The 24,098-nt window shown below is 44.1% G+C and overlaps 2 protein-coding genes across 4 annotated transcripts in view; one reads left to right on the top strand and one right to left on the bottom strand.

Annotated features, from left to right (window-relative positions):
- Positions 1–429: 429 nt before the first annotated feature.
- LOC105195481 (E3 SUMO-protein ligase EGR2) lies at positions 430–23,659 on the bottom strand. Of its 2 annotated transcripts, none has more exons than XM_011160902.3 (2): positions 21,929–23,659; positions 430–4,868 (listed from the first exon to the last, which is right to left on the bottom strand). In XM_011160902.3, the coding sequence occupies exons 1-2, from the start codon at positions 22,386–22,388 to the stop codon at positions 3,613–3,615; spliced, it is 1,716 nt and encodes a 571-aa protein (XP_011159204.1). In that variant the 5' UTR covers positions 22,389–23,659; the 3' UTR covers positions 430–3,612. The 2 variants fall into 2 exon arrangements, with proteins under 2 accessions (XP_011159204.1, XP_025994204.1); XM_026138419.2 differs by lacking the exon at positions 21,929–23,659 and adding an exon at positions 6,140–7,446.
- Positions 4,519–24,098, top strand: part of LOC105195474 (nuclear receptor-binding factor 2) — a 43,629-nt gene continuing 24,049 nt past the window's right edge. The window contains exon 1 of one of the 2 annotated variants that reach the window (XM_011160889.3): positions 4,519–4,640. Coding sequence is in view for 1 of the 2 variants with exons in the window: in XM_026138420.2 (XP_025994205.1) it covers positions 4,636–4,640 (5 nt within the window). In the remaining variant the exon portion in view is untranslated. The remainder of the gene's footprint in view (positions 4,641–24,098) is intronic. The other variant, XM_026138420.2, reaches the window with a different exon arrangement.

Raw genomic sequence — 24,098 nt, 5'->3', positions numbered from 1 at the left:
CTAGTTCGAATCATAGCTACAAGAATATTTTACGAATATTTTGTTTCTATGCAGAAATCGGTTGGTTCAGTAATTCTGAGAAAGACCTGGGACAAGGTTGAAAAACATGAATTAAAGAAAAACGCATTTAAAATGTTACAAATTTGTTTAGCCCATATACCGCGTTCTTCAAAACGTGAATAAACTTTTCGAATTTCATTAAATCGTTTTAAATAAGGCTTATTCTTAATATTATAAAATTTTTTTAATTTATTGAAGAAAATTTTTTAACCGATCAAACTAGAATACTTAATTACAATTTTTTCTTTGAATATTGAAAACACATCTTATAAACTATATTTGTCGGTATTTTTATTAAGAAAATTTATTTCACTTTTCGAATAAAACATTGAGCTAATTTCTTATAAATGGTTCAAGTTAAAGACACAGTTTTACAAATAATATTTTTATTTATCATCTTATAATTGGATTCAAATTTCAATCCAAATCAATCGACTGGACGTTGCGAATTTTAGGATTTTCAATGAAAGTTAATTTGCCTTAATACTATCGGAATGCTTACGATCGTGCGTGGACTAATGCTCCGCGAGCTTGTTGTATACGTTTTGTGTTTGTAACACAGAGCATCGAAGAAAGGTTCAAGTGTTTAAAACTTGACGGCATGTTCCTTGAGCAATACGCAAGGCTGACTTTTAATAAAAATATTAATTTTTTTATATTAAGAAATAATAAATTTTAGATCAAAAAGAATTCCGAAATAAAAATATAAATAAAATTTTTTTCGTAATTTTGAGCAAACTTTGGAGCAAGAATTTTGATTTAAAACTTAATTAATGATAAAATTTCTATCTCGCCGAGAAAACTTTGAAATCGACTCCGAATTGCTCAAGGAATGCATCCACCAATCGTTTAATCCCTTCTTTGTAAACGGTTTGCATACAATTCTTGTGAAAGGGTTACGAAAATAATCAAAACAACTTGGCCTCGAGTCAATGTTAATTGTATTTCTGTTAATAATTGTTGCAAGATTGTTCGCGTTACCCGCTTTGCAAAGAGAAGCATATGCAGGAGCGATGATGACAACACGAATATACAGGTAGCTGGGAGCTCTTGTTATGTGCATTGCACCCGGAGCGCAATATGTATAATAATTACATTTAATTTATCTAGCGATAGGATAATACTATCTGTAAAAAAAGTATTCTCTTGGGGACGCGCTTGCATTACATTGCGTTTACAATTTATATAGTGTGTATCATCGCGTTCGCATATGATGTGTGTGTTGTGTGTTGTTTCGTATATGTATATGTGTATGTGTACGCGCATGTATGTATACATATGCGAATTTACGTTTACATTTCATAAAAGCTTAGATACCATATCATCTCTGTCATTGCTGCAACGCATTGCACGTCAGAATAGTCACGTTACAATAATAAAAATAATGATTTAACTTTAACAATATATTCATTTGATATAGTCATCTTGTTAATAAATAGAGCAACATATACATAACATTAACAATCGCTAAATATATGTATACACGTACGTGATAATAATGTGAAATGAAGAAAAGAAAAGAAAGGGACGAGGGAAGAGGAGATGGCAAGAGAACGTTAGATTTTACATACATACAGCAATTATGTATAATAAGTTATATACATATGTACATGAAATATTTCTTTCAACAACGATAATCACGTTTAATTATAATTAGTCGTGGAATTTTTTTACAGCAATGTGGGAAAGAGGAGGGAGGGGGTTGAAGGCGAAAGAATGATTGAGAATTGGAAGTATTTGACGGAGACAGCCGAGATTTAGCGTGTTCGGAGCACGAAGAAAATACAGCATGAGAACATAAAAGTGCAAAGGCCAACGAAAACAGTAAAAAAAAATGGGGAGGGAGACGAAAGGGAAAGAAAAGCGATCGCTGCAAAATGAAAATTCGGTGAGAATTATTATGCGGGGAAATTTACAAAAATATATTGCACAGTTTCAATGGCGGGGAAAGTATAGAATCGCGAAAAATTTAACAATCGTCGAAACTAACTTTTTAACAACATTAATTGCGAGAAGAGGAACTTTTATTCCTTTTTTTTTTTTAAAGCATCTATACGTCTTCTAACACAATTCCATAAAATCTTTTTCAAAAATAAATACTTTTGACCATTTTTCTTTCTTTTTGCTTGAGAAAGAGAGATTCAGAGTATGAATCATAGTTATATATACAAATATATACTTAATAAAAAAATATCTCTAGTTCCATTGCCGCGAACCTTATCAACAAGTCCCGCCTTCCTTAAGATTGGCCTACCTATAAGTATACAGCTCCATGAAAATATGAATTTCTTGGAAATTGCACTCGAACCGCATGGGTCTTTTAAATTGCGCTCTTAACGGGGTGAAGTGGAGTAGGGTGGAGGGGGCGGGATAGGAGAGATATATGTTCTTAAATATTGAAACCCGCTTCTCTCATATTGACCACGGAACGAGTCGATATATAATACTTTATCGTTTTACATAGCATTACATTGCACAGAGTCGTTCGCATGCAATTGAGACACATTGTTCCTTTTCATCCCACCCTCTCTATCTCTTTTATCATCTCTCCCTCCCTCCCCTCCTCTCTCTCTCTCTCTATGTTTTCCGCTTTGCTCTACGATTCCCGGAAGCTGTGGATGGTATCGATTTCGTGTTATACAATAGCACGAAAATGCTCTTACTTCGTTCAATGGTATCTAGATATGCAATGCTACCCCGAATATTTCGCGTAGAAGGGAGACAGAGAGAGAGAGAGAGAGAGAGAGAGAGAGAGAGAGAGGGAGAGAGTTTACATTTCGTATCTAGATACAAGCTAAGACACGAAGTACATGTAAAGCGGAATAATGTCTGTCATTTTTCTATTTTAAGAATGGGATTTTTTTTATAATCGAACGATTAACTTTCACTTCATTGTGGTTGCTTCTATTCAACTGCGAACTCGTTTTCAATGATCACACAGAATGTGTGTATATTTTAAGTACTTCGATTTTTCGCTATGACGCAAGAAAGATTATTTTTGTACAATGAGTAAACCGTATTTTTACAAATTTCATCTTAAAATACATGAAGTTAATCGTTCTCTCGCGAATGATAAGAATTGCATATGCGACATTTAATTCTTTCTTTTTTAACTTATAATGATTTTCAGAATGAGCAAATTGTTTATTATTTATTCTTGTGATTTGTAGATACGATAGCGAAAACTTCAAAGAATTCCTCTGCTCATAATATTCAATTAATTTGTCCAGCTATGTTTTAAGATAATATAAAGATTTAATAGACCGACAATAAATGACGGATCAGTCGGTGACGGATCAATTTTGACCGCCTAAAGATTTCCGCGATTTCTTCATCGGTCATCATGAGAGACGCAGGGAAAGGAGGGAGGGAGGGAGCGAGCGAGCGATGGGTGAGAAAGAGTAGAGCGAAAGAGAGGGAGAGGGAGAGAGACAAGAGATAATAGGAGGAGAAGTAGAATCGGGGAGACATAGATCACAATTTGTCAGAAAGTGACCGACTTGATGAGATCTCAACGTTAAAGGAGACTTTTCAACATCGTTGTCATGGAATTCATTGATTGCAGGGTGACGACGCGTGGCTCTGATGATGGGATCTCGGATTAGAGTGCGAGGCCTCGCGCTTCAGCCTCTGCTTGAGATGTACCTTCGCATGGCGCTTCTTCTCATCGCTCCTGGCGAACTTTCGGCCGCACTGATCACAGCAAAAGGGTTTTTCGCCGGTGTGTGTGCGCACGTGAGTGGTCAGGTGATCGCTCCTCGAGAACGAGCGCATGCAGATGCGACACTGGAACGGTTTCTGCCCGGTATGGATGCGTATGTGCCGGGTAAGCTCGTCGCTGCGGGAGAACCTGCGATCGCAGCCGTCCACCGGACAGGCGTAGGGCCGCTCGTGGACCGGCGTCTTGCTCGGTCGATTCGGATACTTTCGTGGCTTCACGGGGACCAAGCGAAGCGGTAGTGCACTCTGCTGATAGACCTGAGAGAGGATTTCGTGGCCCTTGGATGTGCTCGGATTGTACTCGGCCAGCTGGACCCCCGTGCTACCGCAGGTGGTAGACGGCGGAGCTTGTTGCTGCTGTTGCTGAGCCTGCGCCTGAGCTTGTTGCGGCTGTTGTACGCTGGGAGTGTAACCGGTGCCGGTCGGCTCCTGCTTCAACGTTGTCTCCTGGTGATGAGTATGAGAGTGGTGGTGGGAGAGGAGACCGGGATCGTAGGCGTCCTCGTGACCCGTCAGCCAGGTCGCGGGGGTGGTAGTCGCCGTATCGTGATAACCCGGCGGCGGGGGTGGCTTCGAATCGACCTGCAGTAATTCGACGGTTTCGCCGCTGTACGCGGTCGAGTGTAAATTGGGGTGAAGGAACGGCTGGCCCGCCAAGGTTAAGGTTGGAGACGGTAACGGCGGCCACAGCTCTTGACCCGCCGGCTGTTGCGGTTGCTGCTGTTGCTGCTGCTGTTCGCCCTGGAGGTTGCTCAGAGGCGAGGACTGCGTGCAGGTCGTGGTGAAGACGCCGCGATAAGTCAACGTGGGGACGTTGCAGATATTTACGCTCGTCGCAGGCGCAGTGGACGTGGAATGCGGTGAGTACAAAATTACACCACTCTGCAGCGCGTTGCAGCGATCCGCCTCGTCCTGAGTCGTCTGATGATGACGCGACGGCGGACTGCTCGAGGAGGGCGCGTTCGACGTGACGGCATTTCGCGCGTCTTGATGATGATGATGCTGCCGATGATCCCTGCTCGCGGACGCGCCGTTCTCGTCTTCCTCCGCGGTCGCTTCGTCCAAGAGATCTTCACTCGCCAGACTGCCTGTGAAAGCAGAAAGATAAGATGATCGCTTAGTTCTCGATTTCGAACGTACCACGTGCGTGTCACGTATGTTTCATTATGTGCCCTATATACGCGACGAACGGGTGTGTGTTTGTACCGGGAGCCAACAGGAAGAAACGCGCGATACGGGGGTGACTTTATCTCTCAGAGTCTCTATCTTTTGTCTGCATCCTGCCGCGTTGTTACTTCCTTTCCTACGCATATAATTGCTAACTGACGTTGATGAAGTGCTCATCAAAATCAAATGGAACGTAGTACGATGCGTCTTTTTTTTTATTTTTTTTTCAAATAAAAGGATTTTCCCGATTCGATAATATTCTCCCAATATAACTTGTCGAGTATATCGCTGCGGAATAAAATGCGCCAGAGATCGTCGTAATTGTGTGTGTGTGCTTTTATTAAATATACATACTTTCATGTCAAAAGATAAAAAGGTGTATAGCAAACGCCTTTGTAAAGCTGTACGATAATCGGGAGGGTTATTACGGTACTGAGGGTGGCGGAGGTGGGGGCAGTTGAAAGCATGAATGAACCGAACCGAAGGGATAGTGGGAGGAGGAGGGAGAGAGAGGAGAGAGAGAGAGAGAGAGAGAGAGAGAGAGAGAGAGAGAGAGAGAGAGGAGGAGGAGGAGGAGGAGGAGGTGGTGGAGGAGAAGGAAGAGGAGGAGGTGGTGGCGGCGGCGGTGATGCAGAGGAAGGTCTCTGAATGTCGGGGTCGTTGGGTATTGATCCGCGACAGGCGGACAGACCTTCGATATTACGTGTTTTCGCGGGCGAGTGTAATAAACGTCAGTAACATGCCTCGTGGCTCCTCGCCGCAGACGTCGCGGCTGCTTGCGCACCGCCGAGAGTGGCGGTATCCCGAGTACTTGGGCGATATCTAAATTTTCCCGCGAATGATGCAGATGCTAACGACCAGGCATCAAGGCGCGCGAGGAGCTCGCGGACGTTATAGAAAGCGAAAGGTCGACGAAAGCGAAACAGTACGTGTTCAATGGGCGTCATGTTTTCGCACCCATGTAATCCTGTTAATGTTCGCCGAATCACGAGGGATACAGATCGTGTCTGATTGGCTTTGAGTTCGGCCATACGCTACAATCGCGTTTTGTAACAAGTATGTTGTCTCCCTGTGCGTTTACGCCACCAACGAAACGCATTCGAAAGAAATAATAAGCAGAGAGAGAGAGAAACGAGAGGCTGTTCCTCTCGATCGATCGTTCTCGTTTTAAGGATTAGCTGATTGTAGATACCTGAGATCGGTGGCGGTTCGACAAGCGCGGAAGGCCCGAAGAAAGACGGTAGGTCGCTACTGGTGGTGACCGGCGTGTTCAGGTCGCCGGGTTTATCCTTATCGTTCGTATCGTGAATATCGTTCCGACAATTCCTGATGCAACTTTTATCATCGTCATCACCAGGCTGCCGGTGCCTCTTGCCGTCCGCAGGGTCGGTCGATGGTGACGATGCATTGGGGTGCAATTGATGATCGTCCAGTCGATGATGGTGTTGATGATGTCGGCCGTGGTTGTGTTCCGAGGGGGCGGTCGAGCTGATCTGAAGCTGCATGTGTAGCGGTACGCTCGAAGAGAGCAACGCTGCTGGACCCTTGTCGCAGCCGATAGAGGAGTTTGTGCAGATCGCGTTCACGGTTGTCCCGCTGACGCCGCAGGTGACCGAGCCGGACGACGAGGAAGAGGCCGCGTTGTATGGTAAACACGCGTCGAAGCTCAGCTGCACCGGCAGATTGAACGTCGCGTGATGATGATGATGGTGACCCAACGGTGGCGAGGAGAGCAGAAACGGGCTGGTGGCCGCGTGCGGCTGCGAGCCCACCTCTACGCCGTCCATAGTCATCCTCTGGAGCTGATCACCTCCCTGGGCAACGGCAGAATCCTCGGTGCCGCACTGCGTGTCCTCGCCTGCGGTTGTATCGTTCAACGTAATTATTATGGTTAAAATTATGCTGGTTCTCTTCGATCGCTCCGAGAGTTTTAAGTTATTATTCCACGAGCAATTAAATTATCTTTTGCTCTTTCTCCCGCGCTCTCTCTTTCTCTATCCTTCTCCTTCTATCTGCCAACGTAAATAGCGCGCGTGTTAGAGACGTGTGAAAAATGCGTTAATGTCTCGCGATCTGTCGGCAGAGGAATCGTTCCGTCATTCTACTTCTTTCGGCTAGTAGGATTAGTAGCGATTAAGTATGCGTGACGTTTCCCTCTTTCTTGCTCGATCGCGTGGCGCGCGCCCTTGGTTAACTCAATCGAGCTGTTCGCGCGCCGGTTTGACGCGAGAAAAAGAGGTGTCTCTTCTTGTCTGTTTTTTTTTGTTTTGTTTTTTTTATTGTTTTACCTCGATGGATGCCACCAGCCGTGGCCGGTAACACCACGTCGCGGAATGGACCACCACCGATCACTAGTAATCACCATCACCGACACCAATTTATTTACCATCACCGTGCGCCAAGAAAGCTACGCGCGTGTAGGACCGTTGTGATTCTCTCGTATATGTATAGGTATTTCGTCGATCGGTCAGTTTTGGTCAAAGGTGCACACCTGGTACCACCTGGTTTTTCACCTCGCGGACGCGCGAGAAGGAGAGATTTATAAAACGACGGTATGTATCGCGGGACCGGTCCGGGGTATTACACTCCTCTTCTCACCTTCCCGCACGTCACGGACGCGCTCCGCGAGAGTCGATGTGAATACGCGTCGGAAAGCGAGGCAAAAGTATTCGTGCGGCGGGAGAAGACGTGTCCGGCAACCGCCACCCGCCGTCGCCGTCGCCGCCGCCGCCGCCGCGCCAACCACCACCAACCGTCGCCGATGCCGCTGTCGCTGCCGCCGCCACCACCACCACCACCACCACCACCACCGTCGTCAGCAACCGCCGCCGCTGCTGCTGCTGCCGCCGCTGCCGCCGCCGCCGCCGCCGCCGCCGCCGCCGCGTCAGGTCCACGCGTGCTCCGAATCTGTGCGCGAGTGAGTAAATACAGTGTGTACGATTCGGGAACGTGTGCGTAGGTGCGCGTGCGCGCGCGCGCGCGAGCGCGAGTGACCGCGCGCGTTTTACGCGTCGACTTTTTCTCTCCCACTTTCTTTCCTTTTCTCTATCTCTCTTCCTCCTTTTTTTCTCTCTGCCCATCCATGTTTATTCGTCTCTCTTTCTTTCCACGCGTGCGTTTACCTCTCTTTCTCTTTCTTTAAGCGCGGCTCTCCTTCGGGCAGAGTTGTATAGTCTCTCTCGGAGCTGAGAGAATGTGTATTGGCTCGTGCACGGCGATGTTGTTAAAGGACGCGCGATGCGTGGGGGTCGCGCACGAACTGAGCCGAGCGGCGGCGCGCCCCGTAGTTTTATGAATGGACCGCCGAGACTGTCCCATATTTGGAAGCGCCGAGTCGAGACCGCCAGCCAATCCCCGCCAGGCCGGACCAATGTCTACGCACGCGTGTGTGCGCGCGCGCGCGCTCGCGAGAGAGAGAGAGAGAGATACGTCTTCATACGTATACGCGTATTTATACACGCCAAGCCTATACATGTGTATTTAGATATACGCGCGCGTATATTTAAATATACGTACACGACGCGCGCACGTACGTGATATATACGCACACATACGCGTGAGACCTGAACGATCCTCTTCTCCCCTGACTCCGTGCTTCTCGCGTCGTCGTCGTTACCAGTCTGTGCTTACGAACGTATATCTACCCCCCACCGGTCGCCCTTCGCGCGCCGCCGCCACCTTCCCCTATCTCCCTCCGCGTCCGTGTACTAGCGTCCCACCACGGGAGCTTCCTCCTCCTCCGCCCCGCGGCTCCCCCGCTGGCACCCACAACCCCCCGTTCACTAGTGACGTAGAGCGTCGTGACGTAGACCCGCGGCGCGCGACTGTTGTCCCACCACGAGGTACTTTCGAGAAGGCGCGCGAGCACGCGACGGTGGAGGAAAGATGGAGGAAAAGCCGCGAATTGGCCTAAGGAGAGCGGAAAAGCGAAGCGGAGAGCACAGCGCGCGCGATCAATTCGACGTCGCTCGACGTTGTTGTCGCGCGGAGCGCGACTCTGTCGCCGGTCGGCCGACCGAACGAGTGATTCTCATTTTTTCCTTTTCCCTTTCCTCCTTTATTCTTCGAGCTCTCGCTCAGAGCAGACGAGAACTCGGCGTTTCATTTTCGGATGCGTACGGTTAATCATGAATTTAAAATAAGCAGGCCGGATCGCGAGACTTGTCGTCAACGTCGATAGGAGGCTATTCCTGTCATAATCCCCGCGCTTGTTGTCGGCTCGGCGCGAAATTATTAAACGGCTCGCACGTAGTCGCGCGCGGGACACAAATATGGTAAGCCGCGCCGCGGGTAAATTATCTTGCATTACTGTCAATTATGCGCCAAGTTCTAGAGAATAAGTATTCTCTGTCTACTTACACGCGGCGCGCGCAAATTGCCGCGTTTATATCGGTAACACGTCGAGTCCGCTGAAAAGGCGTGCGGCATGATAATGAAATTCCGCAGATCGCTATCTCGTGCTCTCGTACATATCGCACGGGATGACGTGTGGTGGAGACCATCGATCGCGGGGGAGCAAGGGACCTACTCCCACCCCCCGTCTCTCTCTCTCTCTCTCTCTCTCTCTGGTCTACTCTGCTATTATTGGATCTATCACGATGGACGGAGCGTCGAGAATGTAGCGTTTGGCCGATTGCATATATGTATGTATAAATAGTTACGTAGTCATCCGCGGTAAAAGCGATACAAATCCATCGCGTATGGAGAAAGTAATTTTATCCCCGGACCAGTGGTTTTCTCTCTCTCTCTGTCTCTTGAGATCTGTGGGCGCGCGTGTCTACCGTACGTGAGACAGACCGCGGCACCTCTCCTCCGGGAGGGTAAGAGACGCGTGCCATTTGTGCGGACGCGTGCGTGCCTGCGTGCGTGCCTGCGTGCGTGCCTGCGTGCGTGCGTGAGCGCCCAGTTAGCAGCAGTCACGTATATACGCGCACGCGCGTACGATCTTTTTCTCGCGGGCGTCTCGCAACCACCTGATGCCCTATTTGGCACCACGCGCTGCCACGCGCCCGTTCCCCCTCTCCCTCCCGCTCTCCGTTTTGCTCTCTCGTTGTCTTGCCCCCTTCCTACCGCCTTCTGTCTATCCGCCGCTCTGTATTTCTCTCTCTCGCACTCTCTCTCTCTCTCTCTCTCTGTCCCTCGCTCCTTCTCCTGTTTAATGCGCGCTTTTTATTTCGCTTCTTGATTATCCTTTGATGAGCATTGCGTTATATTATAATTGCGTAGGGAAGCTCGACGAATGCACTTTTTAATAATCGAGATCGAGCGAAAATACGCGTTGTCAGATTTGCATAAAGCGAGAAACAAGCCATTGAACTATTTTCTGTACGTATTCATGATTTTTACAACGTAAAACGTTGAAATGTTGGGAAATAAAATGGTAACGAGTGATTTACTATCAGGTGATGCGAACACCAGGCTTGTAGCGTTACCGAAATAAGCGGCCAACTAAGCCGATAGTCTCGAAAAATATAATATCTATTATCGGTACCTCTCTCTCTCTCTCTCTCTCTCTCTCTCTCTCTCTCTCTCTCTCTCGTATTATCATAGATTATCGAGTCAGTTTGAAAGATAGCGCGGGCATATTTAATTATTCGTCTGCATGGACGAATGTTCCCGAATCGACAAGACGACAAATATAGAAATTGTTTAAATCGTTTTATTAATTCCCTCTGTGTAAGAGGGGATGATCTCACGCGTGACGATGTGCGTTAACACTCCGCTCTGCCCGATCGGCTTTACGTAAAAACCGGTGCACGTACACCAAGAGCAAAGAGACAGTGACGCACGCCGACGACGTTGATCTGGCACAACAAAATGTTCTAAAATTACCGGTGGCTCTTGACGAGGTGGTGGGCGCGCACTATTCGTGGCCCTAATCGACGCGATTTTGCGCGGGCGAGCGACGTTATTTCAGGCCGCCACGCAACCACCTGAGCCACCCAGCATCCCCAAATACCCGGGATGACTAGTACGGCGAGCGTCAAATATTTCCCCATGCTGCCGATGAGTCAGTTAACCGATGATGCGAGATTTTTGGCAACGCGCACACGTTTCTCTCTTTCTCTCTCTCTCTCTCTCTCTTTTCTCCCCCTCTCCCCCCTCGCGAGATCACGTTGCATCTCTTCGCTCTCGCGGTCGACGTTTCTGCGTTGTATATCTTTTATTGATCGACGCGCGAGACGCAGGTCGCGTACGGAAGATAAATAGGAATCCGCGTGCGATAACAAACACGACGCGGACGGCGCAATTGGAGGTAGCAGGAATTCTAGATTGACGCGAGATGTAAATTAAGACGCTTTCGGGGATGACGCTGTATGTAAAATTACGAAAAGCGGACAATGCGCGCGAGATGTTCTGGCACGAGACCACGCGCGAGATTTCTAGTTTCCTTCGGAACGATGCGCTTTAAAACGTCACAGCGTGAGTTCCGTGCTATGCGAGAGAGTATTTAAAAACTTGGAATACAAAGGAATCTGGTAGTCTAAAATTGGTTTGAAAATCAAATTTTAAAGGAAACACATTAAGGGATTTAAAGAAAGGCCAAGTTTGTACTGTTAAAGCGGATCTTCCGTTCTAGTGTGCAATATTTAACAGCACGGCATTGGTGTTAATTGTTTAGTAATATCTATTATAATAAAAGTAATACATGTTCTGCTCTTCATTTACACTCTGATCTCTCGATTTTTATACGTGATCTTTTTTTACGCGCTCAGAAAATGCATCTTTGAAATTATTCTGCATCAGTAAGCCAAAGGCATTCTCACTCGATTGTATTTATTACATTGATTGACTACTTTCGAGTTACAGTACTGACAACTGACAAAAAAAAACAATAAATTTGTTTTTCTTAGCTTACATTTTATTATTTTACTTTTGTGCAAATATGTGAAATATTTTTACAGCGTACCTGGGTTTTTCTCTTACATATTTTTCTTTTTTTATATTGACAGACTCTATTTATGCGATTCTCAACCGCGTAAAAAAAAATAAACCAGTAGAACGGATACTCCAAATTGAGAGACCGGTGTATTCTTGGACGTTCTATTTTATTTAATAATATTTTGAATAGTATTTGTTCTTGTGCTTTGTGTGTGTGCGCGCACGCGCGCATATATGGGAATGTGTGTATACACCGAGAGAGAAAAAATTCCTAAATAAAAGATATTTATTTGAACAGTACTAATGAAATATTTACTTATAGTACATAAATATTTTTTTTAGAAGAAAAAATATTACTTAAATTAACTTAGTGGTTCTTATGTTAAATATATATTTAATAAACGTTTCATTAGTATTATTTGAATTTTTTATTAAAATTTAGTAATTGTTTCTTCAGGCTGTATATAAACAAACGCGACTATAATGCCGCTTTAACACCATTTTCCTCCACCATTGCCTCCTTTCATTGTACCTCATCAGTGATGCGTATTATCTGTTCGAAAATTTAACATGATCCCGAAAAGAAAAAATATCAGCGACGATTTCAAGGTTCTCTACGCGCGGTGAGAAATGTGTCGCAAAGAAGAGAGTGCGAGTAACTCTATGCTTCTCACACTTTGTATCAGCGTTTATGCGAAACAGTCGCTGCAGGCGATGTATTTTAAATCGCTCCTGTGCCGCGCGACGATCGCGCTATTACGTACTTTGGCGCTACGCGAGCTACGCGAGCTACGCGATGAGTCACGACAACTCACAACTCGCGACGACGACGACGACGACGACTACGACGATTGCGAGGCTTTCGCACGTTTTTGCGCGACACGTTACCGAGATCGTTGATTAATGACCGTTTCCGGTAGATACGAGCATTTACTTTGGCCTTTCAGTAGCTTGTAGCGCAATGATGAGAGCGTTATTTCCGATTATGACAGTTGCCGCTGCAGAAATTATCTCTATCGGATCGACGCGAGTGTAATTTAATTACGAAACCCTTAACACGAGACAAAATCCGCGCACATCGTTCGAGTGCTCGGTGACTCTTCAAGACGGAGAAAGTCAGAGACGATTCTTCCGATGTCTTATAGGGCCATTGAAAATTGAGAATTATGAATAGTAAATCGATTAAGTGCCAAGTTCCAAGGGTGAGTTATGGAAAAAGAATAATACTCTTTCAACAGTTATATTAATGGCTAACCCGCGGTGCTTCTAAAATCACTGCCCGCCGGCTATTACCTAAGCTATCCATCATAAGCCCGTGGAACAAGGCTTAAGTTCTTCTCATGTACTTGCATTTCAGAATGAAATCGCCGAAGCAATTATCAGGCAAAAGCATAATTTATTATTGGTCAATGCGAAATGCTCGAGCGAAAAATAAACAATCGGAGACTCGTGGTCAACAATTTCTGCTAATTCCTCTTTTATTGGCGAGGTATCGATCGCCGAGTTGATAGAGCGACGTAGTGGTCAATGTCAAAGCTGAATTAAATTGAACGCGAATGAAGTCATGGCGATCGAAAAGTATAATATAATATTGACAAAAAAAAAATATATATATATATATATATATTCGCAAATTGTAAATGAGTTTGATCAGACTGCTGCGATTTGCGATAAGAGATCGGCGGCGAAGAGGCCAAAAGTAATAACAGTCGCGGACTTTCTAAAAACGGACGCATTCGCTCTCTAAGGAGTATGCAAATTGATCGGTGCGGAGGCGTAGACGTGAATTTACTATCGCGCGGAGAACTGTGCGTTTTAACTACAATTTATACCGTACTTCCTCGTTTCCGCGACCTCTTAACGCGCAATTTTGTTGCAACAAACACTTGCGCGAGGGCGCACGACACGCGCATCGTTCCGCGATATCGTAACTGCCATTATGTCGCGGCTCTCCACGGCCGAGAATTTGATTTTTCCGAGAGAAGGATCGCGACACCCAGCCCGCCCCGCCGCCTTCCCTGCGCGCGTATAAATCGTGCGTGAAAGGGTATAAACTCGTTCGCGGTGTCCGCGCTTTAATGTCGGTGTACACCTTTTTTTTTTCAACTGCTCTCTATTAATAATAATCGAGGCGGCGGAAAAAGATTTACCACGTGAAGAAGTTACAAAAGCGTAATGCAAGCAAATATTAATAAACCGCGATAACGTCAGGGCAAGGTTGAGGTAGCCGGTGGGGAGAGACTGAACTGACTAAAAATATAATTGCTTTACGAACCGCGGATGTGGATACTTTATATAAAATTTCTGTTAAAAATATAAAGTTTAAAATAGTGCGGATACATGATAAAATAGGAGAGAGAGAGAGAGAGAGAGAGAAGGGATAAAATCGCTCGTATAAAGTCAGGAAACAAAAAAGGATTTGCACGTCTTTTACCCTTTTTTTCCCACCACGGAAAAGCTATAACCGACATTTCCGAAGTTATTACAAGGATGCAAAGTATATTTATATCACAAGTTTGTAGTTTCTATAAGTATAAAGTATACAAAATAACGCTTCAGATTTTCGTGAACTTGACCTTTTCTTAAAAACTTCTGTACGTTTTAGATACTTTTCTTTTTAGTTTTCTCTCAGTATTAAAATAGTGATATTTAATTTTCAAATAAATTGAAATTTTGATCCTAATACACTACATACAAAATTAAATATTAAATATATGAATAAGGAACTTCGTCCCAGCATTTCTAAGATTTAGTTTCCAAAATACAATTTTCAATCATATTTCACTGTAGTTTTAGATAAATAACAGTGAAACAAGTAAATAAATCTACATGAACTTTTGCACAAGTATTTATTAGAGTTTCATTAGTGCACGTAAAAAAATTGTATTTAATTCATAGTGCTATTTTCTTATCAAATTTGCAAGTAAAGAACGCGATTTTACTTAAGTATCAAGAGCAAAGAGAAAATTAAAAATAACTTTCAACCAGTAGGAGAATTGCTCAAATTTTACATAGTTTGTATTCAAATATAAATAATAAGCAATCTGTAAAATTTCTATATTTTGAGATGAAAGCCAAATTTCGAGTATTTACGGTCAAATTTTTTTCGTCGTTGATTAGAAAAAAAAAACGTAAAAAGCCCGCAGTTTTCGAATTTTGATAACGTTTAGCTAATATTGTTTGAGCCAAAACAGAAAGAAGCTTTAAAGAAACACTTATTCAAAACGAGGAAACAAGTGATCTGGAGAAAATCAGGAGCGTCCCGTATAGATAATAATTCGTTGATTTCTATGGGAAGGGCGACGTAAAAAAAATCCGTTTGAAAGCGCGACTCCTGAAACAAGAATGGTGCATCGATCCGAAAGGCGCGTTTCACACGAGAGATGGTCATAAGTCCGCCCAGACAATCCTCCCGGGACTATTTTTGCACCGTGGCCTATCGATTTCTGGGATCCTCTCCTTCTCGCGCACTATAGCCCGTGTAGTTGGACGTCAACGGCGGCTAACGTATAACGCGTAGTTAACCCCCTTCGTCTTGTTCCCGCTTAAGTCTTATCGGTCGATGCTGACGTAGATGCTTCATACGTCTATGAGCCATTCATAGACGATAACGGCTCACTAACACGCGCGCGTGTCCAGCGTATTTTTATCGCGCTACAGCGTACCGGCGTACAAATTCACGAAGCTATGGCGTAAAAATACACGGGAGCAATGTGTCGTTCCCGCGATTATCGTGACGATTCCTATGCGAGGTCGCTGAATATAGCATCTTCCGTATGAATCCACACGGATCGTTAAATTGCGCGCGTAAGCGGGTCGACTTTTTTTTTTCCTTTCGACAGGCGCGTCGTCGCGACACCCCTTTTACCCGCCACTTGGCACTTACGTTTGCGAGGGTGCGTCCGGATGACTCGGTAATAATGTTCGATTCGTATCATGTGGAGCGAACGCGCGAACATGCGTCTCAAAATTTCTTGGGCACGCACCACCGTTACGGCATCAAAAGACGAAACGCGATTTATAATACGGGTATTTATAATGCGTTCTGCACTTTGGACCGTCGTGACAGCGTCATTTCTTCGGTGGTCTCTCAATTTTCTCACTTCGGGAAGTTCGTAAGTTGCGTAAATTACTGTTAATAAATGGGATACGGCGAACTTTCGAAATTTTTTATTTTTCCATAATCGTACGTGGGAGCTTTAAGATCGCATCGATTCGAGTGGAAGTCCCATAGCGGGGTTGGACGTTGGATGTCCTCTTAAGCAAAGTTCGAGATTAATACTAATCGCGTGACACTAATCGAGCCTCTCCACTTTTTTTTTTATTTTTCGTGGTTGATCAGTTTAACACACTATGAGAGATTCTCGATCGTTGGCGGTGTAATTCACGAGAGAATATAATACATCGAATAGGTAAAGTGCTATTCGATAATTGATGTATATGACGCTATGCGAAACAATTGTGCGCGCAAGGGCCACTTGAAGTATCTGATTTTACGCTCCGTTGAATGGGAATAGCAGGTACAGCGAGACGTCAATTATCTGAATCAGTCTGAGAGAAAAGTAGTACACCTGTTATCGATTATTTTTAGCGAAACTTTCAAATAAAGTTTCGTCGAAAAAGAAAATAAAAATCGTCTCCCCCTCTTAAACTTGAAAACAATATGAGAAAAATACGAATTTTAATAGTCAAGAAATTATTTTCTCATTAAGTTTTTGGTTCAAGTTAGTTGTGCTTTTTTCAAAAATATCTTGGCAAGTATCGCTTAAAAATCTCTCCAATCTCGATTTAAATTTTAAGAACGTCCGGTTATACATTATATTAGTCTCATTTAAATGGCCCCCGTGTACTATCGATATTCTAATTCATATTTTATCTCAAGGAGGAGGCTTGTCTTGTAGCGCATTATTTTTTTTTAATTGCCGAAGAATTTTATAGTATCGCTAATCAATTTCACGCTGCTGATATCTGCAAGAATAGATCGAATAATTATCGGTGTGACATTTCGTGTTACACGAAGAACGATGTTGAATCACTCTCATTTTAACCACGTCGAACGATTATATCCTGAGATAAAGACGCCTGTGACGCAATATCGACATTTGCATCTCTTACGTTATCACACACGTAATTTAGTTAAAAATTTTATAATGTTTTACGATCGATTGTCAGGGTAGGTATACGTCAGCTTTGACGTATGCGATAAGGCTATGACGATGTTTCGGCATATGCTCGTGCCGTGTCACGCGACGTAAGCAAATAACCGTGTGAAATAATATTGTCCGATAATTGTTTTATTCCGACTATATATAAATTCTAAATAAATAGTTGATTTGGTAATAATACCAGATTACCGCAGAATACTCCTCCGGCAAATTGTTATCCCGCATCGTACCATTTGTTTTCATACAAGGTCCCTCCCGGGGATTATTTCTGAAGGGATTTCTTAAGAAGAAGCTCACGTCTCACCGATAATGAGAAAAGGGCCAATTCTTGTGATTATTATCCTATCGACCATGGCACACGCGGACAAGATAAAAGAGCTCTTTTATATAAAATCTTGATAGTAGCAATACGATACATAATAGAAACAAGATAGATAACGGTGAGATCGTGGTTGCACAAACTCCCTTTTAAAAATTCATTTGCTCATAACATAATGAAACAATCTTTTCTCTCTCATGAATCTATTATTATTATTATGAAAAACACGTTAGTTTGTCACATTTTATATGTATTTCTCCAATCTTTTAATTTTATAAAAGCATTGATTTCAATCAATATAAATATTTAAAATAAATTGAAAGATATCACTTTATAGTATCATCATAAATCAGAGATTAGCTATTCTGATTGCGAATAAGTGTGCTCTAGAACACTTTATAACTCAATGCAGTGGCATCCTCTTTCCCCAACTCACCTTATATTTATATCGCGATGAAATTTTTTAGCATTCTCAATTTTGGAAAGAAACATTTTTGCGGAAAAGAAAAGCCAGTGTCTACCGATGTGTTGCGAAAAATTTCGTAGTTGAACGCAACGTGACGTATCGTAAACATTAATGCGCGCGGATATCTTCTTGCTAAGAACTTTTATGCGCGGCTTTGCGAGAGAAAGAAGAGAGAGCGCGAGCAGAGGAAACCAGCATTATTAAAAGGACGTCAATGAGAGCCGGGCGTCTAGAGAAAGAGAGAAGGGAAGGAGAGAAGGTGACTCGTTCCCTTTTATCCGCCCACTGTGGGTTCGTGTATGATGTACGATTTCCTGTCTTACGAATCCATACAATAATAACGAAATGTCAGGCGTGTACATGCGATTTACTATGCGTTACCCATACGAGGGTACGACACTTTAAATAATGACCTACGCAAAACGTGTGCGCTCTTTAATCCGCGTTCTCGCGCGCGTCCCATGTAGTGTTTTTAATTTTACAGAATAATAAAATCGAGGGAAAATTGGGGCCTTTTTTGTCTTTTTGTCGAAAAATACGGAAAAAGCCATTGTGATAATGAGGTAATAGTGTTCTTAATTTTCCAGAAGAATAATACAAAAGAACTTGATTTTTTCTTCATTTTTTCTGAAAAATACGGAAAAATATAACTGTGACTATTGACAGCGGACTTTATTGAAGAATTATTTATTCATTAGAGTTGGGCTCTTAAATGTAAAAGAAATCTTAAAACCATTTACGAAGGAATCAATAAAGGTGATTATCTTAAAAGAAAAAAAACCGTTTTTTATCTAAAATTTCTAGAAAATTTTTCAAAAATATTAAGAACACTAGTTCCATACGAATGGAGAAAAAAAAAAGATTTTTCGCGCATACGAGACTCGCGTAATCAGCATGTTTATTGCGAGGCATCAAAACAAGAATATAACGCGCAACACACAAAGATGTTCTCGTGCCAGATTGGACGCGGACCACGAGATGAATTCACGTATCTCCACGAATCCATCCTTTAAATGAGGACCAGCTATTATCGGACTTTTAATCGTTTTAACGTCGACGAGAGAGGCGCTTCGTTCCCTTGTACAAACTTGACCTAGTGATGTATCACGCCCAATTCGACGGGACTACCGATGGTGCGTGGAATTAAGAGTTATCGGTTCTTCAATATCTTTCTCAGCCCGTGCTGGGCGACTCTCAATACGCACGTGCTCTTTCTCCCTTTCATCTTTTTATATATTGTCTTTCGTAAGCGGCGCCGTCTAAAAAGCATTAGACGCAGAAGGACCTGTTTATGAGATAATTATGCATGGTACATTATAATTTTCCGGTTCGAGATTCGTAGAGTTTTACTGCTCCGTAATTTCTTGTACATGTAATGTAACGTATAGAAAATGTCGATAAAAAAGTTGAAAAAAATTAGTGCATTCTAAAAATAGAGTCACTGCCAGTCAATGAATAAATAAAGAATTGAACTAATAAACAAATACATATAATTTAATACAATTACATTTACACACAGAGAAAAAAAATGTTGAATGACAGCATCATCAATTAGAAATATTTTATTAATTCAATAACAGTATTATTAAAACAAAAAGGTTAAAAGTAAAGACACAAATATAGTTGAAGGAATAAAATTTAATTAAATCAATTACATATACTAGTGATAGCCTGTAATTCGACGTTCAATTGAATCAAACTATATTTTAATTCATATTACTGCATTTTGTCTCACTGCATAATTATTATACATTCACAAATACAAGTAAAAATAATATTTTAATCAATTCTGTATAAAAATTAGATTTCTTTGCAATTGTTTTGAAATTTTATTATTACTTTCTCAGTCATTCATTAGTGATTGTTCAGTGACTGGTGCAGTGACCGTAATAAGAATATTTCATATGATAAACGCGTGTCTTTCACAAGTAAAGTCTTATCGAAATTATTTTAATTTCTCTTTTTTCCACTTCTTCAATTCGTACGATAGTTTTTGTGTTTATTACAATGGAATTTTACTGAATTGCCAAATAGCGATTAAATTTTAAACGGGCACTAACTTACTCGCGACGACTTTGTTTTCTATCAAATTACAAATATTAACGAAAAATTGCTTTTCGACGATGAATTTGTTTACATAAATATTATGTAAAGCGTCTCGTATACAAATATCGTTATTTGACGTTTTAAAATAAGATTCTGAGTCGGTTCGCATCAAAATCGCCAATCTCACAGTCGCGATACAAGATGACAGCGATTGTCCGACGGCAAGATTTAAAATCACGCGCAAACTCGTACTTGAACGTGAATTTGCAATCTTATCAGTTCTAAAACATTCGAATTTTTGCAAATCCAAAAGGGTATATATTACGATAATTTTTTTTATCTAATATATATACATACGATTTGTTAAATTATTTCTACATATATTTAAGGTACATTGCATAAATTAAAAGCTGCGTTCTGCCGTCGGTAAATCGTCGTGGATCATCTTTTTCCATCCTTTTTGTCTTTTTCTAAATTTATTTATCATAAAATTTTATATCTAGCAAAACAATATTTATCCGTAACATGTTCAAATTTTTTATAGCTCAGGTTTCGGTTTCATCAATTCAAGATGTTAACAGTAGATATTTTTACGATAAACTTAATTGAGAGTTTACATTATTTTTGGTACACTTAGTTCAGATATTTATATTTAAAGACATTACGAAATACTATTAATGTTTAATATAAACAGGAGAGATAACACTTATTTGTATTGAAATCCATTAAAATAATAGAAAATTGTGTAGGCAGTTTATAATGCGCGAATACAATCGACAGCCAATATATATTACATTCGTTAAATATCGTCTCTCTTTATCGAGTAGAAGTAAAAGATTTAAATATCACAGTAACGTCCATCGTTTGATGTCTAACGAAAGGGTGATGAGAAGCATTTTTTAAATATTCTTTGCATATTAAGATAAATTATTGTTTTATTATTAAGGTGCTTGTAGCAAAATTATCAGTGTCTGAGTTACGATGTTGCTTTTAACATGGTTAATACAATAGTATAGAAGCTTTCGGTTGTACGACGAATCGTTAGTTATTTCTATTATTTTTTTTGTCAATATCATTAGATACCGTTATACGCAGCAATTGGTTAGAAACATTTAAGAATTATGAACTTAACGGCGAATAGACTTTTCTAAGAATTGCTGTTACGGGTTAAGAGAGTGCAAGCCACGGATTACGTTTTGATCTAAACTAATATGAGTACCATTCTGCTTAACTTTAATTAATAACTTGTATCTTTCGAAATATCGAATGGACGGTTCGAAATGTAATTCAATTGAGCACCCAGTCGACAGCGACTTTGCGCGATAAGAAACTCTGCGGTAAAAAGCAAGTAACAACTTGGACTATCGAATAACGATAGATTATTACAGGAATTATTACAGGAAAATAATGGACATTTGCGATTTTTAATCAGCGCGACATTGAAGCGTCTGCACTATTGTCGAACGCAACCGTATAGAAATATCAAACGAAATTTGAAATGATGAAAGTTGGAACGATTTACGTTCGGATAAGAGTGATCGCGACTCTGCGTTTGATTCTATCGTTATCAACAACGCGCCGGAGCCCGCACGAAGGTCTCTTATGAGTCGCATTCGCGTGGTGACAAGAAATTTAATAGCCAGTCTAGAAATACAGGTTTTGTCGTGCCGATCTTAAAGCTCTTAAAGATCGATTATCATACATGCAGTCGCGCGGGGAGTGCGTTTAGACCGGTGTGTTAATACCGGTAACTGTACGAGTTGGTGTTCCTGTCGATAGATAGAAGGAAACCGCGACAGAGGAAAAAAAACGGAAAGAAAGAAACGTCGAATGACTCGAGAGTGACGTAAATTATATTTCTCGCGTTTGTGCACGTGGCGTCGCAAGAAAAGTCGTCAAAGAGGACATGAAAGAAGACGAGAAGATGCATCGCATTCACTCCGAATCTTGGCGAAAAAGCTGAAGATACTCGCGATTCTTCGCGATTCACGAAAGATACATGCGATTCATGAGAGAAAGAGGAAAAGAATCATTGTCTTGAACCGTCCATTCGATGATTCGATCTCGCGTCGCGTTCGGGACATTGAGACATTGGGACATTACCTGACGGCGGTGGCACGTGATGGTGATGATGGTGATGATGATGATATCCCAACGCGGGCGGCGGCGGTGGATAGACTGCTCCCCAGATGCAGGATGCGGCTGCCGCGGTCGCCTGTTGCTGTTGTTGCTGGTGATGATGATGATGAGGATGATGGTGATGTTGTTGCTGCTGATGCTGCTGTTGCTGTTGCTGCTGCTGCTGCTGCTGCTGCTGCAGTAGCTGTTGCACTTGCGCAATGTCCACGAACTCTTGCAGTTCACCCTCGGCGGCCTCCGGCCTGGCATCGCGCGCTCGGCCCTCGACAGCGGCGGCGGCAGCGGCTGCGGCGGCTGTGGCGGGCACCACCGCGAACGGATTGCCATTGTTGTGCTGGAGGTGCTCGAATCCCGCGAGCGGATTCGCGGGCTCGTAATTGCTGCGCCCGGTCGTGTGTTCGCGGCGCATCGCGAGCGCCAGCATCTTTTCAACCTGTCCCGTCGCCGGTCGTTGTCGCGGTACCGATGATCCACGTGATCCTCGCGCCTAATCTCGCGCCCACCGCCGACTCGCGTGCCACCACCTTCGACGACGACGATGCCGTGGAGGACGCGGCTGAACGCACGTACATGTCACGGCGTCGTTGAGACACCCCCTCCACCTGGGACTACCCGATTATTCGCCGGCGATTATCACACAGAAGCCAGTTTCGCGCCACAGTAAATATTTCACGAGAACGAACGGGTGATACACTTGAGCTGAGAGACATTCGGCGATTATCAACTATCCTTAGGGAGGACAAGACGCCAAAGAGCTCGTCGTTATTTCCGTATGAAAGTTTGCGAGTCGATGGCGCGCGCTCGATCTTCCAATGGTGCAGGTTGCACCACTTCCGACAGCGTTTTCAAGCTCGCGTGGAACCGAATATGGTCACGCGGTAGAATTTCGCCGAACATTGAATCGCAAACGCTCTCGAGCAATTATCCAATAAATCGGTAGTTGGCTGTCGTTCTTCGAATGGGATCGCTCGCACCGCGTGCCGGAAAAGGATGTTCTCGGACGTTGGCTGCTTCGGCGTGGCCGATACCGGTACGAGTGCTGGTCGCACTGTATCACCGAAGGATACCGCTCTCTCGCTCTTCCTCCGTATTCCTCCGGCGCGGCGCATCGACCTTCCGCTCTCTTTGACACGTTGGCCCCACCTTCGGTTCTCTTCCTTCTCGCGCGCGCGCCTCCTTCGCGACTCTTTCCTCTCTTTCGCCGAGAGGACACCCTGTGTCGCGCACACCGTGTCCTCACACACGCCGGCTCCTATTATCACGCTTAGGCTCACTCGCAACTCCACGGTCGAGGTCCGGTCTCTCGTTGATCCGATGGCCGATGGCCAATGGCGAGACGCGCGCGCGCACGCACGCTCGCGACCAGGCGAGAGAGACGAGGCGAAGCGTAGAGAAGCGACTAAAGGGGTTCAACGATGGCCCGCGCTAGACTAATAAAGCGTGGCTCGCGCGCGAAGCTGTCGGGTGCCTGGAGAGCGCGCTCGCACGTTCGCGCGCTCGTGCACTCGCGCGCGCGGAGGAGAGGAACTCGTGCCGATGGAGGCGGTTTGTGATGTCGTTGGCGCGTCGCGCGCTCGCGTTCGATTCCCCGCGACGACGCCGGGCCGGGCGTGATGACGAGAGAGAGATTCAAGCGGCGGTGGCGGTGGCGTCACGTGTCGTCGACATCACCCCGTGGATACTCCCGCTACTGTTGACGGTGATTGTCTACGCGAAACAGCCCCCCTCCCCCTCCCTTCCCCTCCCTCGTCCTCTCCAGTCCTCTCCTTCCCCTCCCTAACCTAAGGGGGAGAGAGGGGGAGGCGGGAGGAGGAGGCTCTCTTCGTTAGCTTCCTCTCGCGAGTTCTCTCTCTTCGCCCTTGTCTCTCGCCCCCGTTTCCTCCACGGGTTCCGGGCCATTCGTCTCTCCCGCGTGGTCTGCAATCTCCATTCATTCCTTTCCCCCGCCACCCTTCCCGTGCAAAGGATGTCTTCTCTCTTCTCGCCGTGTATGCCCTCCTCGCCGTATTTCCCCCGTTCTCCGATCCGGACCCGGTACATCTCGCGGTGTCCTCTCTCCATCCGGCTATCCCTCCCCCTGGTACACCGACGACCGGCTCCACGTTCCCTTCCTCGAGGCACGATAGCGTCTCTG

This window comes from Solenopsis invicta, chromosome 15 (genome assembly GCF_016802725.1).
Source record: "Solenopsis invicta isolate M01_SB chromosome 15, UNIL_Sinv_3.0, whole genome shotgun sequence".
NCBI classification, from domain to species: Eukaryota; Metazoa; Arthropoda; class Insecta; order Hymenoptera; family Formicidae; genus Solenopsis; species Solenopsis invicta.
This window is presented reverse-complemented; position numbering and strand designations above follow the sequence as displayed.